General features: G+C 45.8%; 1 protein-coding gene across 1 annotated transcript in view; it reads right to left on the bottom strand.

Annotated features, from left to right (window-relative positions):
- Positions 1-9,457, bottom strand: part of zpld1 (zona pellucida like domain containing 1) — a 41,769-nt gene extending 32,312 nt beyond the window's left edge. Inside the window, exons 1-4 of the mRNA XM_033033361.1 lie at positions 9,352-9,457; positions 2,535-2,755; positions 1,533-1,714; positions 1,356-1,428 (exon numbers count right to left, since the gene is read on the bottom strand). Coding sequence (XP_032889252.1) covers positions 1,356-1,428; positions 1,533-1,714; positions 2,535-2,755; positions 9,352-9,457 — 582 coding nt within the window. The remainder of the gene's footprint in view (positions 1-1,355; positions 1,429-1,532; positions 1,715-2,534; positions 2,756-9,351) is intronic.
- Positions 9,458-16,889: the final 7,432 nt, after the last annotated feature.

Genomic DNA, 16,889 nt, shown 5'->3' with positions numbered 1-16,889 from the left:
AAGAGTGCCTTTTATTGCAACTCTTTGCCTTCTGCCATCCAGCCAACCCACTATCCATGCTAGTATCTTCCCTTTAATACCATGGGCTCCCTTCTTCCTTAGCAGCCCGATGTGCGGCAACTTATCAAAGACCTTCTGAAAATCTAGGTATACAACATCTGCCGCCTCCTCTCTGTCTGTCCTGCTATTACATTTCTCAAAGAACTCCAGCAGATTCATCAGGCAAGATTTTCCCTTCACAAAACCATGCTGACTTCGGCCTATTTTATCATGAACTTCTAAGTACTGCGTAACATCATGCTTTATAATTGACTCTAAAATTTACCAACAACCGAAATCAGGCTAACTGGCCTATAGTTTCCGCTCTTCTGCGTTGCTCCCTTCTTGTACAGCGGGGTGATATTCACAATTTCCCAATCTTCAGGAACCACTCCTAACTCTAGCGATCTTGAAATGTCACAACTGGGGTGCAGTCCATCCGGTCCAGGTGACCTATCCACCCTCAGACCTTTCAGTTTTCCTCGCACCTTCTCCTTAGTAATCGCCACTCCACTAACCTCCACCCCCTGACTCTCTAGGATTGCAGGCACACTGCTGGTGTCTTCCAGATCTATACACAGATCTCTGAATCCTTTTTGCAATGTGGTGAACAAAGCTGACTTAATGAATGTTTTGATGCACAAAGTCAATAGACAATAGACAATAGGTGCAGGAGTAGGCCATTCGGCCCTTCGAGCCAGCACCAGTCATAGTGTATTGGATATGATTGTGCCTGTCGTCACAGAAACAGACAATAGGAAGTCACTATGAACCATTTCACTCTGAAAATAGGCACAAAACACTGGAGTAACTCAGTAGAACAGGCAGCATCTCTGGATAGAAGGAATGTGTGATGTTTTGGGTCGAAACCCTTCTTCAGACTGAAGAATGGTCTCGATCCGAAACGTCACCCATTCCTTCTATCCAGAGGTGAAGAACTGCCTGTTCTGCCGAGTTATTGCAGCATTTTGTGTCTATTTTCGGTGTAAACCAGCATCTGCAATTCCTTCCTAAGCATTTCACACTGCTGCACTTCCTCAGTAATGAATTAGATCGTAAATCAAATTATGGATTAAGACTAAATGGACCAAGGCAATCATAATTCTATCATTTAGGTAATGTGAGCCTTTAAAAGGTTTAATTTTTTTTTGTCAAAAATGGGAAAAAGGATTGGAATTGGAAATGATTTGGACTTGTTCTTCTCAGCATCTTGGTGCATTTCATAATTTGTAATAACATGAAGCATGGCTCAGTTGGTTATTGCTGCTACATTAACAGAATAAATCTTATCTAAAAGAAGATGTTGACAAACTTACATTGTACAGGAGTAAGCTCAAAGTACTGATAAATGTGCCATTGCTGTCTTTCACTGATATTGCTGCAGATGATCTAAAAGTAACATGTTAGAAGTACTTTAAAACTGAGCAGGAATATTGGTCAAGTATTAAACAAAAGCATGCTGAAATATTTTTCCCTTTAAAATGTAAACCTACGAAGCCAGCTGGGTGTTGTTGATAAGATACTCCAGTGGATAGCTACAGCTGTACTTGTACAGCAGCCCTGGCAGGTAACTAATGATGGTTGGTGGGTCGGGAGTGTCAATATAACCTGAAATGTTCCCAAATTGCACCATCGAAATATTGCCCAAACCATTAACTCCTTGAGAAGCAGATACCTATAAAACAAAAAAAAGACAAATGTTATAAATTTTAAGCTCAAGATACGAAGCACGTGTTCTCCTAAGGAATAGATTTCATTAAGGGGGAAGCTTAACATAATAATAATAATAATGGATGGGATTTATATAGCGCCTTTCTAATACTCAAGGCGCTTTACATCGCATTATTCATTCACTCCTCAGTCACACTCGGTGGTTGTAAGCTACTTCTGTAGCCACAGCTGCCCTGGGGCAGACTGACGGAAGCGTGGCTGCCAATCTGCGCCTACGGCCCCTCCGACCACCACCAATCACTCACACACATTCACACACAGTCAAAGGTGGGTGAAGTGTCTTGCCCAAGGACACAACGACAGTATGCACTCCAAGCGGGATTCGAACCGGCTACCTTCCGGTTGCCAGCCGAACACTTAGCCCATTGTGCCATCTGTCGTCCTTAACATGAGCTAGAAGTGCAAGCTTACATGTCACTCTCTGGGGTAAAATTTGCTTTGTGTTGAGGCCATGTTGTGGTTATAAAGTGGGTACAATAATGATAAATTTAGCAATGGCTATGTCCGTGCTCAACCCACTTATACATGCTGGCCATGGTTAAATTTACCGGAAGTAGACACAAAAAGCTGGAGTAATTCAGCGGGTGGGCAGCATCTCTGGAGAGAAGGAATGGGCGATGTTTTTGGTCGAGACCCTTCTTCAGACAGTGTGAATACTTAAATGGATGACAGATTTACACTTAATAGCATCTCACTGTTAATAAACTACATTTGAAAGATCAGTTTATGACATTTTATATTTGAAAAAGTGGAGTTAATCTTACCACTAAGTTATTTCCACAGACTTCTAATGTACTGAGGCTGATGGTAAAAACGACAACTGTTGGAAAGGTACTGTTATTAATAAAACCCCCGCAATGTATGTGGCCATGTCTTCCATTTAATGCTAAATCTGTTTCTGAATAGCCAGAGAACAGGACTGGACAAAAATTAATCTTGATTGTGATGGTCTGCACTCCACAAAAGACAAGGATATCCTTTTCACCTGTTGGAAGAAACATTCAATTAATTCAAATATTTACCATTCAAAGAAGTTCAGTTTAAACATGACTGTTTCCTTTTTATTAAAGTTTACTTTCATTTTGTTGACATTGACCAGACACACAAAGAACATATATAAATGCATCCCTTGGTGATAAAATTCAAAAGATTTCAAATCCATTATGTGGATAAGTGAAAGAATGGTAAATGGAATAGTAACCCTCAACAACTTCTCTTTTGACTACTCTCTCTTCAAGTTAAAGCTGTAGCCATTGTCACTCGAATGGGCTCCAGCTATGTCTGCCTTTTTGTTGGTTATGTCGAACAGTCCTTGTTCCAAACATACAATGGCATCAACCCCCGACTCTTTCACATCTCTATATCGACGACTGCATCAGACTGCCTCCTGAATCCGTGCAGAACTTGTTGATTTCATTAACTTTACCACTAACTTTCACCCTGCTCTCAAATTCACTTGGACCATTTCTGGCACCTCTTTCTCCTTTCTTGATCTCTCTGTCTCCATCACAGGGAACAGACTATAAACTGGCATAGAAACATCGAAACATAGAAATTAGGTGCAGGAGTAGGCCATTCGGCCCTTCGAGCCTGCACCGCCATTCAATATAATCATGGCTGATCATCCAACTCAGTATCATGTACCTGCCTTCTCTCCATACCCCCTGATCCCTTTAGCCACAAGGGCCACATCTAACTCTCTCTTAAATATAGCCAATGAACTGGCCTCAACTACCTTCTGTGGCAGAGAATTCCAGAGATTCACCACTCTCTGTGTGAAAAATGTTTTTATCATTTTGGTCCTAAAAGATTTCCCCCTTATCCTTAAACTGTGACCCCTTGTTCTGGCATTCCCCAACATCGGGAACAATCTTCCAGCATCTAGCCTGTCCAACCCCTTAAGAATTTTGTAAGTTTCTATAAGATCCCCCTTCAATCTTCTAAATTCTAGCGAGTACAAGCCGAGTCTATCCAGACATCTACTACGAATCCACAGACTCCCACAGTTATCTGTATTACACCTCTACCCATCCTGCCTTGCAAAGACGCTATCACCTACTCTCAATTTCGCTATCTCCACCATACCTGCTTTCAAGATTAGGCGTTCCATTCTAGGACATTTGAGGTTTCCTTTCTCTTTAGTAAACATGCTCTCCTCCCTGCTATCATAGATGGATCTCTCACCTGCATCTCCTCTATGTCCCCCATGTCTTGCCACTTTCATGGAGTTATGGACTTACATCCCAAAATCCCTCTGTACATCAATGCTGTTAAGGATCATGCCATTCATTGTATTTTTTCGCCTTACATTCGATCTCCCAAAGTACACTTTGTGTACACTCTCGCACTTGCTTGGATTGAACTCCATCTGCCATATCTCCCCCCATTAATGTGACTGATCTATATCACGTTGTATACTTTGACAGCACTGGTGGATTTTCCTTTATATTATCTGCCAGACCTATCTACTGGCCTCTTTTTGCCCTCCTGATTTCCTTCTTAAGTATGCTCCTCAGTTCCTGAAACTCCTCGAAGGATACATTTGATCCCAGCTGCCTTTACCTGTCCCATGCGAACTTATTTTTCCTGACCAGAGCCTCAGTTTCTCTAATCTTCTAAGCTTGTTTTCTCCTGTCTGCCTTTCCCTTCACTCTAATCGGATCATGCATGCCTTGAACTATTGTCATTACACTTTTAAAAGCAATTCACTTTCTAGACGGGTCTCGACCTGAAACGTCACCCATTCCTTCTCGCCAGAGATGCTGCCTGTCCCGCTAAGTTACTCCAGCATTTTGTATCCACTTTCTCGATGTTCCTTTGTCTGCAAACAACTTACCTCAATCAAAGTGATCAAGGTAGTCGAGGCCAGTTCAAGGTAGTCGAGGCCAGTTCATTGGCTATATTTAAGAGGGAGTTAGATGTGGCCCTTGTGGCTAAGGGGATCAGAGGGTATGGAGAGAAGACAGGTACGGGATACTGAGTTGGATGATCAGCCATGATCATATTGAATGGCGGTGCAGGCTCGAAGGGCCGAATGGCCTACTCCTGCACCTAATTTCTATGTTTCTATGTTTCTAAAGTGATCAAGTTCCTATCAAATACCATCAAAGTTGCCCTTGCCCCAATTCAGAATTTTAACCTGTGAACCTGCTTTTTGCATACCCATTTTCAAACTAATAGAACCGTGGTTATTGGTCCCTTAAGGGCGATAAGGTCATTTCATAAAGAATAGGAGTAGAATTAGGTCATTCGGCCCATCAGGTCTACTTCGCCTTTCAATCCTGGCTGATCTATCTTTCCCTCCTAACCCCATTCTCCTGCCTTCTCCCCATAACCTCTGACACCTGTACTAATCAAGAATCTTCTGTATCTATCTATCTCCGCCTTAAAAATATCCACTGACTTGACCTCCACAGCCTTCTGTGGCAAAGAATTCCACAGATTCACCACCCTCTGACTAAAGATATTTCTCATCTCCTTCCTAAAAGAACATCCTTCAATTCTGAGGCTATGACCTTTAGTCCTAGACTCTCCCACTCATGGAAACATCCTCTCCATATCTACTCTATCCAAGCCTTTCCTTATTCTGTATGTTTCAATGAGGTCCCCCCTCATTCTTCTAAACTCCAGACAGTGTGACTGTGGTCACCCACAGACACTTCAATCACCAGCTCTTCTCAATTTCCTAAGAGTAGGTCAAGCTGGAATGTTGTTCCCAAGATGGCGGCGGCGCGGGCACATCGCGACGCCCCGTGTCTCCCAAGAATGGGAAAAATAGCGACAATTCCCTTTACCTGTTTCAAGGCTGCTCACACGGAGCAGTCTTGTATCCATTTCGTACAGCCGACAGGAACTTCTGGACTTCGGTTCCTGTGGCTGCAACAACTTTCTGGGCGATCTCCGTCTCGCTCCTGAGCTCGTCAGAGCAACAGAGCACCAGAGCAGCGGGGCTGTAGAAAGCCAGCGGAGCCTCGGGGCTGGAGACCGTGGGGCTGGAGACCGCCAGCAGAGCCGCGGGGCTGTAGAAAGCCAGCGGATCCGCGGGGCTGGAGAAAGCCAGCGGATCCGCGGGGCTGGAGACCGTGGGGCTGGAGACCGCCAGCGAAGCCGCGGGGCTGGAGACCGCCAGCAGAGCCGCGGGGCTGGAGAAAGCCAGCAGAGCTGCGGGGCTGGAGAACGCCAGCTGAGCCGCGGGGCTGGAGAACGACACCGGAGCAGCGGGGCTGGAGAACGGCAGCAGAGCCGCAGGGCTGGAGACAGCCACCGGAGCCACGGAGGCGCGGAGCAATGGAGCGGCAGAACACCAGCGCGCACCAAGCCAGCTCGGCCGACCGGAAGCACCAACAGACGGCGACGCGTACGAAAGCACTGCCGGGGACGCAGAGGTGGGTTAAAGGCCAGGTTAGAGCTAGCCCCACACAGGCTTCCTCGCTAACGTGCGCTCACTGGCAAACAAAATGGATGAACTCCGGCTAACGATCACCTCCCACAACTGGATCAAAGACTGCAACATCCTGATCTTCACGGAAACTTGGCTCAACATCGACATACCTGATAGCGCCATCCAGCTAACGGGGCGTCATTTACTCTGAGCGGACAGGACATCAGACTCCGGTAAGACCAGAGGTGGGGGTCTGTGCATTTATGTAAATAAAGCATGGTGCACGGACTCCACCATCATCGAGAGTCACTGCTCAGCTAACCTTGAGTTCCTCTTGGTTAGATGCAGACCGTTCTATCTGCCCAGAGAGTTCACCTCCACTGTTGTGACTGCAGCCTATATCCCTCCTGATGCTAATGCCAAGCTTGCAATGAAAGAGCTGCATACTGCCATTAGCAAACAACAGACTCACAACCCCGAGGCAGCCTTCATTGTTGCGAGTGACTTCAATCACTCCAACCTGAAGACTGTACTCCCCAAATTCCACCAACATGTATCCTTCCCCACTAGAGTAGACAAGACACTGGACAAAGTCTACACTAACATGGCTGAAGCTTACAAAGCCGTCCCCCTCCCCCACCTTGGTCAGTCTGATCACCTCTCTTTGTTCCTGCTCCCTAAGTACTCCCCACTCATCAGACGGGTTAAACTCACTGTGAGGACAGTTAAAGTCTGGTCAGAGGAAGCGGACTTCACACTTCAGCAGTGTTTTGGAAACACTGACTGGAAGGCGTTTGCAGCCCAGGCCACCCTTGACTCCCACACGGACATTGATTCCTACACATCCTCTGTTATGGACTTTATAAACTCCACCATCAATAGTGTCACCTCCCTCAAACGGGTGACCATATTCCCGAATCAGAAGCCATGGATGAACAGCGAGGTCAGGCTACTGCTGAAAGCACGGGACACCGCTTTCAGGTCAGGCGATGCTCGAGCCTACAGTTCATCCAGGGCTAACCTGAAGAGGGGCATCAAGAAGGCCAAGCACTGCCATAAGCTCAGGATTGAGGAGCACTTCAACAACAACTCCGACCCCCGACGCATGTGGCAAGGCATCCAGGCCATCACAGGCTATAGACCCTCCAACACCACCCCCACATCCAGCAACGCCTCCTTCCTTGAGGAGCTTAACCACTTCTATGGCCGCTTTGACAGGGACAATCTAGAGACAGCCATCAAGGCTGTGCTCCCTGCTGATCACCAACCCCTCACACTCACCCCATACGACGTGTACGTGGCACTGAGTAGGACTAATGCACGTAAGGCTGCTGGCCCTGACGGCATCCCCGGGCGCTTCCTCAGGGCCTGTGCTGCGCAGCTGACAGACGTCTGGACTGACAACTTCAACCTGTCATTTGCCCAAGCAGTTGTTCCCACGTGCCTTAAAACCACCTCCATCGTGCCGGTGCCAAAACACTCCACTGCGGCAAGCCTCAACGACTTCCACCCAGTTGCACTTACCCCCATCATCACCAAGTGCTTCGAGAGGCTAGTCCTGGCACACCTCAAAAGCTGCCTACCCCCCACATTGGATCCCTATCAGTTTGCCTACCGCAAGAACAGGAGTACGGAGGATGCCATCTCAACGGCACTTCACTCCACCCTCTCCCACCTCGACAACAAAGACACTTACGTAAGAATGCTGTTCATTGATTACAGCTCAGCATTCAACACCATTATACCCTCTAAACTGATCACCAAACTCGGTAACCTGGGCATCGACCCCTCCCTCTGCAACTGGATACTGGACTTTCTAACCAACAGACCCCAGTCTGTTAGGTTAGACAAGCACACCTCTTCAACCCTCACCCTGTGTGCTGAGGCCCCTCCTCTACTCCCTCTTCACCTACGACTGCACACCTGTACATGGTACTAACACCATCATCAAGTATGCAGATGATACAACGGTGATTGGCCTCATCAGCAACAACGATGAGTCGGCCTATAGGGAGGAGGTCCAGCTGCTAGCAGCATGGTGCGCTGACAACAACCTGGCCCTTAACTCCAAGAAGACCAAGGAGCTCATTGTAGACTTCAGGAAGTCTAGAGGCGGCACGCACACCCCCATCCACATCAATGGGACGGAGGTGGAACGTGTTTCCAGTTTCAGGTTCCTGGGGGTCAACATCTCCGATGACCTCTCTTGGACCCACAATACCTCAACTCTGGTCAAGAAGGCTCACCAGCATCTCTTCTTCCTGAGGAGACTGAAGAAGGTCCATCTGTCTCCTCAGATCCTGGTGAACTTCTACCGCTGCACCATCGAGAGCATCCTTACCAACTGTATCACAGTATGGTATGGCAACTGCTCTGTCTCCGACCGGAAAGCACTGCAGAGGGTGGTGAAAATTGCCCAACGCATCACCGGTTCCTCGCTCCCCTCCATTGAATCTGTCCAAAGCAAGCGTTGTCTGCGGAGGGCACTCAGCATCGCCAAGGACTGCTCTCACCCCAACCATGGGCTGTTTACCCTCCTACCATCCGGGAGGCGCTACAGGTCTCTCCGTTGCCGGACCAGCAGGTCCAGGAACAGCTTTTTCCCTGCGGCTGTCACACTACTCAACAATGTACCTCGGTGACTGCCAATCACCCCCCTCCCCCCCCGGACACTCCTCCCACAGGAAAAACACTATGTCTGTATACATGTAAATAGATTTATTTATTGAAATCATATTCTATGTCGCTCTTCCAGGGAGATGCTAACTGCATTTGGTTGTCTCTGTACTGTACACTGACAATGACAATTAAAGTTGAATCTGAATCTGAATCTGAGCTTTGCCCTCTCCCTTTTAGGGTCCCTTGCATGTTGTTTCAGACATGTATGTACACTCGGGGAGGATTGTTGAATGACATTGCAAATTTCTAGGCACTCATCACCCTCTGCATAAAAACTTGCCCTGCACATCTCCATTAAATTTTGCTGCTCTCACCTGAAAACCATGCCCTCTAGTATTTGATTTTCCATCCTGGGATTTTTTTTTTGACTGTATATCCTATCTATTCCTTCTATCAGGTCTCACTGCAACCTCCGGTGCTCCAACCCTGTCTCTGAGAACAGTATTTTCACGTCAAAGCCAAACACTTTGGAATCACGTTGACATTAATAGCAAGAAATGTTACGTTTATGTATATCTTACCAGGGAACCTGCTGTGCAGATTAGCATCACAATTGTAGCCATTGAACTGCGTGTCCACTGAACCTATTCTTATGGCCATGAGCAGCAGGATGCAGAGCTGTTCCATTGCAAGGTTGCTTGAAAGAAATAGACAAAACATTCAAATGTCACCGTAACTTACAGCGGAAAAAAAATATTCTGCTAATGTAGATTGCTCTCTGTTTGATTTTTGTGAATTAAAACAAGAAGAATTGTTACTCACTAGTTTGTAGTGTGATTATCCTCAAGTTGTTTCCAAACCTGACTGAAGTTGTCATACAAGGCTAACCATTTCACCATTGGTTATTGTGTTACTTCATGGCACCAACTAGAGTCATTTTCTTTGTTTGTACTAAACTGAACTTTGCAGATCCAAAACTCTCTTGAATGCCAGTATCACATCTGCCAAAACCACCAAAAAACTTGCACATCACCATAAAATGTTGCCTTTCTCACCTTAAACCCATGCCCTCTAGTATTTGATATTTCCATCCTGGGAATTTTTGTTTGACTGTTGATCCTATCTATTCCTTCTATCAGGTCTCACCGCAGCCTCCAGTGCTCCAAGCCTGTCTGACTTCTCCCTCTACCTAATACCTGTGGGTCAGATAAAGATGGAGTGAAATGTAAAGCTAGATGGTGAGATATAAGTGGAAGCGGACAGGAAGGAGGTGAGAGAGGGGAGATAAAAGGCAAATGAGGGTCTTGGGGATCACAGATGAATGTCCAAAGGAGAGGAAAAGATAACGGAGGAGGGGTGAGAACTAATGGGAGAAATGGGTGGGTGAACAGGAAGGACAGAGGGGGCATGAGCATATTAGTTGAAATTGGATAATTCAATGTTCACACCATTGGGCTGCAAGCTACCCAATCGGAATATGAGGTGATGTTCCTCCATCCTGGCAATGGGGGAAGGCCAAGAACAGATGGTCGCTATGTGAATGGGAAGGGGAGTTAGCAACCAGCAGACCTGGGCAGATCGAGCGCAAGTGTTAAGTGAAACGGTACTCTAGCCTCCAGGGTGCATCTTATGCCTACAGCCTTCTTATTCATTGAACCTAAGCTGAATTATTTATCGGGCCAGTAGTGTAGCACTTAGTAGTGGTGGATCAAAATAAAATATGAGAGAGCTTTGCAAAGTGAAGCAGTTTCTAGGTTTTGCCATTGCAGCTGTTGTACTGCCTAAGCTATATCACCCAGGAGACAAAGTGGGTTATTACAGTTGGATACGCACATTAACAATCTGCCTACATGCTGTTCTCTGTACAAGAACCTGCAAACACACACTCAGTGGCAGCTGATAATCGCCCTGTCCTCAATGGCATTAGAAGACAATATACTGCTGATGTCAAAGATAGACACAAAATGCTGGAGTAACGCAGCGGGATGGGCAACATCTCTGGAGAGAAGTAATGGGTAATGTTTCAGGTTCAGAACCTTCTGGAGAAGGGTCTCGACCCGAAACATCACCCATTCCTTCTCTTCAGAGATGCTGCCTGTCCTGCTGAGTCACTCCAGCATTTTGTGTCTATCTTTGGTGTAATCGAGCATCTGCAGTCCCTTCCTACACATACTGCTGATGTCAGCTCATTTGAATTAGGCAGTACAAATGTAAGCACAGATACCGAACTCAATCATCGAAAATATAGATTTAATATGGCATGGACAAACAGCAAGATCGGAGAATACAGTAAACCCTTGTTTTAATGGACCTCTGTATAACAGAGTTATAGCGAGTTGTAGACCAAGTTTGTTGTTTCACAGAATGACCACTAGGCGGATGGAGCGAATAGAAACACTGAGTCTGTGCCAACCAGCGATTACCGACACACTCGTTCAATCCTACACACCAGAGACAGTTCACAGTGTTTAGTTTAGTTTAGAGATACAGCGTAGAAACAGGCCCTTCGGTCCACCGAGTCTACGCCGACCTGCGAGCCCCGTACACTATCTAACACTATCCTACACAAACTAGAGACAATTTACAATTTTACCAAGCCAATTAATCTACAAGCCTGATATGTCTTTGGAGTGCGGAAGGAAACCGTCTTTAGTCAGAGGGCGGTGAATCTGTGGATTTTTTTGCCACAGAAGGCTGTGGAGGCCGAGTCAATGGATATGTTAAGAAATAGACAGATTCTTGATTAGTCAGGGGTCATGGAGAGAAGGCAGGATTATGGGGTTCAGAGGGAGAGATAGATTAGCCATGATTGAATGGCGGGGTAAACTTGATGGGCAAAATGGCCTAATTCTGCTCCTATTACTTATGACCTTATGACTCCCGGGGTGAAACCCACGCAGGTCACGGGGAAAATATACAAACTCCGTACAGACAGCACCCATAGACAGGATTGAACCCGGGACCCTGGGGTTGTAAGGTAGCAACTCTACAGCTGTGCCACCATGCCGCCCGAGTGTGTAGTTGGTTTCCTTCCTACATAACTACTGTAGTGGTTCCAACTTTCCTCACATATTGCAAAAACAAAGACATTGTGACAGCAAGGGTTTCCCCCAGATGTCCCACCCCCCACCGCTAAGATGTGCTGGCCTGCAGCCCAACGTTGTAAATTTGAGGAACTGCATTGCATCTTCCAATGAAGCATATTGCAATCTTCTGGGCTAACTGACCATTTCTGATGAAAGGTCGTCAACTGTCATCTTAAAAAAACACACATCAGATTCAGCGACAACTTCTTCCCAGCTGTCCCAGGGAACTGATCCATCCTACCACAACCAGAGAGCAGTGCCGAACTACTATCTACGTCTTTGATGACCCTGGGACTATCCTTGATTGGACTTTGCTGACTTTACCTTGTTCTAAATGTTATTCCCTTACCATGCATCTGTGCACTGTACATGGATCGATTGTAATCATGTATTGTCTTTCTGCTGACTTTCTGTTGACTGACAAACTAAAAGCTTTTCACTGTACCTCGGTATACATGACAATAATCTAAACTGAACTGAACGGAGAAGGTCCTTCTCTATATCCGGTGGGGGCACTACAAGCCGGCGCCCTGTCAGCAGCGTGTCCGTTTTTTTCAACTTTTTTTGTTTTTTTAGTATGTTTTAAAGTATGTTTTTTGTGTTCTTTTGTGTGTCTTGTGTGGGGGGTGGTGTGGGGGGGTGAGGGGGAAACCGCTTCGGTCGCCTCCTCCACGGAGAGGCGACCTTTTCCAGGTCGCCTCCCCCATGGCCTAACAACGAGGATTGGCGCGGCCATTCCCGGAGACGCGCCCGGGGCTTCAGCGGCGGGCGCAGCGCAGACTCTTGGCGTGGAGCGGGCGAGCCCTCGCTGGGGCTCGCCGGAGGGGAGCGCTCCGTTTCGTTGGCCCGCGGCAGCCGGCAGCCTGAAGCCGTGGTCTGCAGAGTTCTAGCTGGCGCGGCGTCTGCAGCCCGAGATCCCTCGTGGGGACCCGGGGGAAGAAGGAGCTTCCACCGCCGGCTCGCGGCCAAGTTCTACCATCACCCCTAGAGGTGAGCTTCGACCACCGGCCCTGCGGTCTGCGGTGCTTCTGGCTGCGGCGGGGACTTCAAATCTACGACCGCCGGCCTGCGGCCTACACCATCCTAAAGCCGTGGTCTCCACGGGGAAGAGCCGACTATGGACTGGCTCTGGACTCTGGTCCCGACCACGGGGGGAAATGGAGGAGGACTGGCCAATTTTTGTGCCTTCCACCACAGTGATGAATGCTGTGGTGGATGTTTGTGTTAAATCTTTATTGTGTATTGTGTGTTCTTTCTCATTGTATCGCTGCTGACATATTCGTTTCACTTGCACTTTATGTGCAATGTGACGAATAAACCCGTATTGTATTGTATTGTATTGTATTGTATTGTATAACTTAAAAAATCTTTGATTTCTAATGGGCCTGTCCCACTTAGGCGACTTATTAAGCAGGAGACTCTGCGCTCGCCACATTGTCGCCGCATTTTCGCTGCTGTTCTCTGGTGAGTCTCCTTCATGGTCGCGAGGAGTTCCCGCATTCTGGGAAAACATGTTGAAAAAATTTTTGCAGCCAAAAATTGGTCGCCGTGGAGATAATCGATAATCCTGTAGTCGTAGGTGCAGTTGTAGTGGGGTCGCCATGTAGTTATAGGTAGTTGAGGTAGCCATATGTAGTTTTAGTTAATCGCCTTTGCTGACCGGTCATTTCCATTGGCTAAGAACCAAGGATAACTGACCAGTAATGTTAAATGTCTGCCGAACTTCACAGCTGTGTATCTCTGGCATTAAAAGTTATCTGGCTTTTTAAACGTTATCTCCACTCCTTCTCCCCCCTTCTCCCCCCTCCCTCTATCCCCCCGCTCTTTTAAAGGACTTACCGTATACTGTGCCAGTTGTCTTAATTACAGCGCCAACCTTCCTGTTCATCAAAGTGTGTGTCTGTATCACCTTGGCTTTGCACTGTGTGAATTTCAGACAGCGCTCCCCTGCTTGCCCTGGCCCCCGCCTTTGCGATGTGTTTGTGTGTGTGTGTGTGTGTGTGTGTGTGTTTGTGTGTGTGTGTATTCAGTCGCCGTTTCAGTTCCCGGTTTTTCAGACAACTTCAGTCCACTGAAACATCGCCTGTGGGACAGGCCCATAACTTTTCCGTTTTCTGAAGAACTATTATTAAATCGAAACATTAACTCTGCTTCTCCCTTCACATATGTTGCTTGACCTGCTGAATATTTTTGTTTTGTTTCTATTTGATTCCCAGCATCTGCAATCTTTTGTTTTTTATGACAATGTTTTGCTTTTATACGCCTTTTAACTATGATCTGTACTTTTTTACAACCTCTTCTTCACATATATTTATCCAAAGGAATAACATAAGCCACATGTTGTCAACAGTGTAAAAAACAAATGCAAATCTCCTCATGTTGGTCTGGGAACATTTTTTCAACTATTAGTTGTTATAACCTAAAATATAAAACATACTTTAAACAGACTTGCTACACTTTACATAGACAGGTTGATGTGCATTTCAGAGCAGGAATGTCATGATAAATAAAAAATGTTACGATATTGAAAATATGTACAGTATTAAAAAATATACAGTTATTGGCAAGTCCCTTAACACCATTGATGTGCAGAGGGATCTTGGAGTCCAGGTTCGAGGCTCACTGAAGGTGGCAGCACAAGTAGACAGGATGGTAAAGAAGACTTGTGGTCTGCTTGTCTTTATTACTAGGGACATTGAGTATATGAGTCAGGAAATCGTGATGCAGCTCTATAGGACTTCGGATAGATACATTGATACAGACACATAGACAATAGGTGCAGGATTAGGTCATTCGGCCCTTCAAGCCAGCTCCATCATTCAATGTGATCATGGCTGATCATCCACAATCAGTACCCCGTTCCTGCCTTCTCCCCATACCCCTTGATTCCGCTAGCCCTAAAAGTTCTATCTAACTCTAGGTTGCATTTGGAGTTGTGCTTGCAGCTTTGGTCGCCCCATTACATGAAGGCTTTGGCGAGCAGGCAGAGGAGGTTTACTAGAATGCTGCCTGGGCTAGAGGGTTTCAACCACAGGGAGAGGTTGGATAGATGGATTATTTCTTGTGGAATGTCGGAGGTTGAGGGGAGACGTGATAGAGATATATACAATTATGAGAGGCTTAGATAGGGTACACAGTCCAAACCTTTTTACCCAGGGTGGAAATGTCCAACACTAGAGGGCGTAGCTGTTCGGTGAGAGGGGGAAAGTTTATGGGAGGTGTGCAGGGCAAGTATTTTACACAGAGAGCAGTGGGAGCCTGGAACACATTGCCAGATGTGGTGGTGGAGACAGAAAAGAAAGTGGCATTTAAGAGGCTTTTACATAGACACGGAAGTGCAGGGAATAGAGGAATATGGATCATGTACAGGCAGATGGCATCAGTTTAACTTGGCATCATGTTCGGCACAACACATTGTGGGCCAAAATACTCCTTTCTGTGCTTTACTGTTCTATGTTCTATGTCAAAAAATTGTCCATATTGATGTTTTTTATTTTAATGTTCATAATTCAATGGAAATATGAAGTTGTAAAGTAGATAGGGTCAATGATCATTTAAAATTATACATCTTGGCATAGTTTGCAAACATGAATGAGCTGTTTAAACTTAGATTATTACAATCTATGATCCGCAGTAATTATAAATTGTAAAATTGAACAAGTTAATTTTATAGGTGGTGGTTCGTTTCAGCAAAATACATATTTGACATACTTTATACGATGCTGAAAATAAATGTACCCATATTTTCGATTGATTTGCCCTCTGTGTGATTCCACAAAGAGCAATGGTGCATAAGACCAGAGATCAGATTTGCAGTCTTTGTCACGACTGCTACCACTGACTTTTTCTTTCAGGTTGCAAGATGGACAAACTGATGCACACGGTTGCCAATTGCCAACTAGCAACATTTTGAATACCCACTTGTCAGTATACTTTTGACTGCCCTCTTACGGACAAACGCCTGGTTACTTGATTGTTGGAAAATTCAGAGCATGGACTCTCCTAGACTTGGTGTTGATGAATGGCCTCCTTTGGCAGTGATAGTAGCTCTGGACCAGCGAACATTGGACACCTTGTTCAATGTGACGCTGCACGGGAACGGAGATCACTGCCTCAGAGTTGGGGAAATTGGGAGGGTGAATAGTCGGAGGTGATGAAATAAACATACAACGCACTTTGATCAGTGCAGTGAAAAGTCTTAATCTGTCATGTCTTGTATGTCATCCAATTTCAAAAAAAAAATAATTGTGTAATTACATCATCGGTATAAACATTGATAAGCTTTTGTTAGTTTTCTTAACTGGTGCTTACTTCAGTCTGTTTAAACAATATATTAAAATACAGTTGCTGCAGTTACTAGGAATCTCACTAATGCCCCAAAATATTTTCAATCTAAGCTGTGCTCCATAGCCCACTCCTCATCTACACTATTGCTTTATTAGACAATGTTTCAGCTCAGGTTGTCTTATGTGCATTCACGAAGCGGTCTCATGTGTCAATTTGCCCACACAGACCAACATGCCCCATCTGCACTAGTCCTACCTGCCTGCGTTTGACCCATATGCCTCCAAACCTGTCCTATCTTGTACCTGTCTAATTGTCTCTTAAATGTTGCTATAGTCCCTGCCTCAACTACCTCCTTCTGCAGCTTGTTCCATACACCCACCACCCTTAATGTGAAAAAGCTACCTCTCAGATTCCTATTAAATCTTTTTCCCTTCATTTTAAACCTCTGGTTCTCGACTCCCCCTACTCTGGACAAGAGATTCTGTGCGTCTACCTGATCTATTCCTCTCATGATTTTATACACCTCTATAACATCACCCCTCATGCTCCTGCGCTCCAAGGAATAGAGTCCCAGCCTACTCAATCTCTCCCTAAAGCTCAGACCGTCAAGTCCGGGCAACATCCTTGTAAATCTTCTCTGTACCCTTTCCAACTTGACAACATCTTTACTGTAACATGGTGCCCAGAACTGAACAAAATGCTCTTCATACTCTTAATTTACTGATTCTTTTAAAATAATCTCACTT

Source organism: Amblyraja radiata, chromosome 14 (genome assembly GCF_010909765.2).
Source record: "Amblyraja radiata isolate CabotCenter1 chromosome 14, sAmbRad1.1.pri, whole genome shotgun sequence".
Lineage (NCBI taxonomy): Eukaryota > Metazoa > Chordata > Chondrichthyes > Rajiformes > Rajidae > Amblyraja > Amblyraja radiata.
Note: the sequence above shows the minus strand (reverse complement) of the source record. Positions and strands in the feature narration are given on the sequence as shown.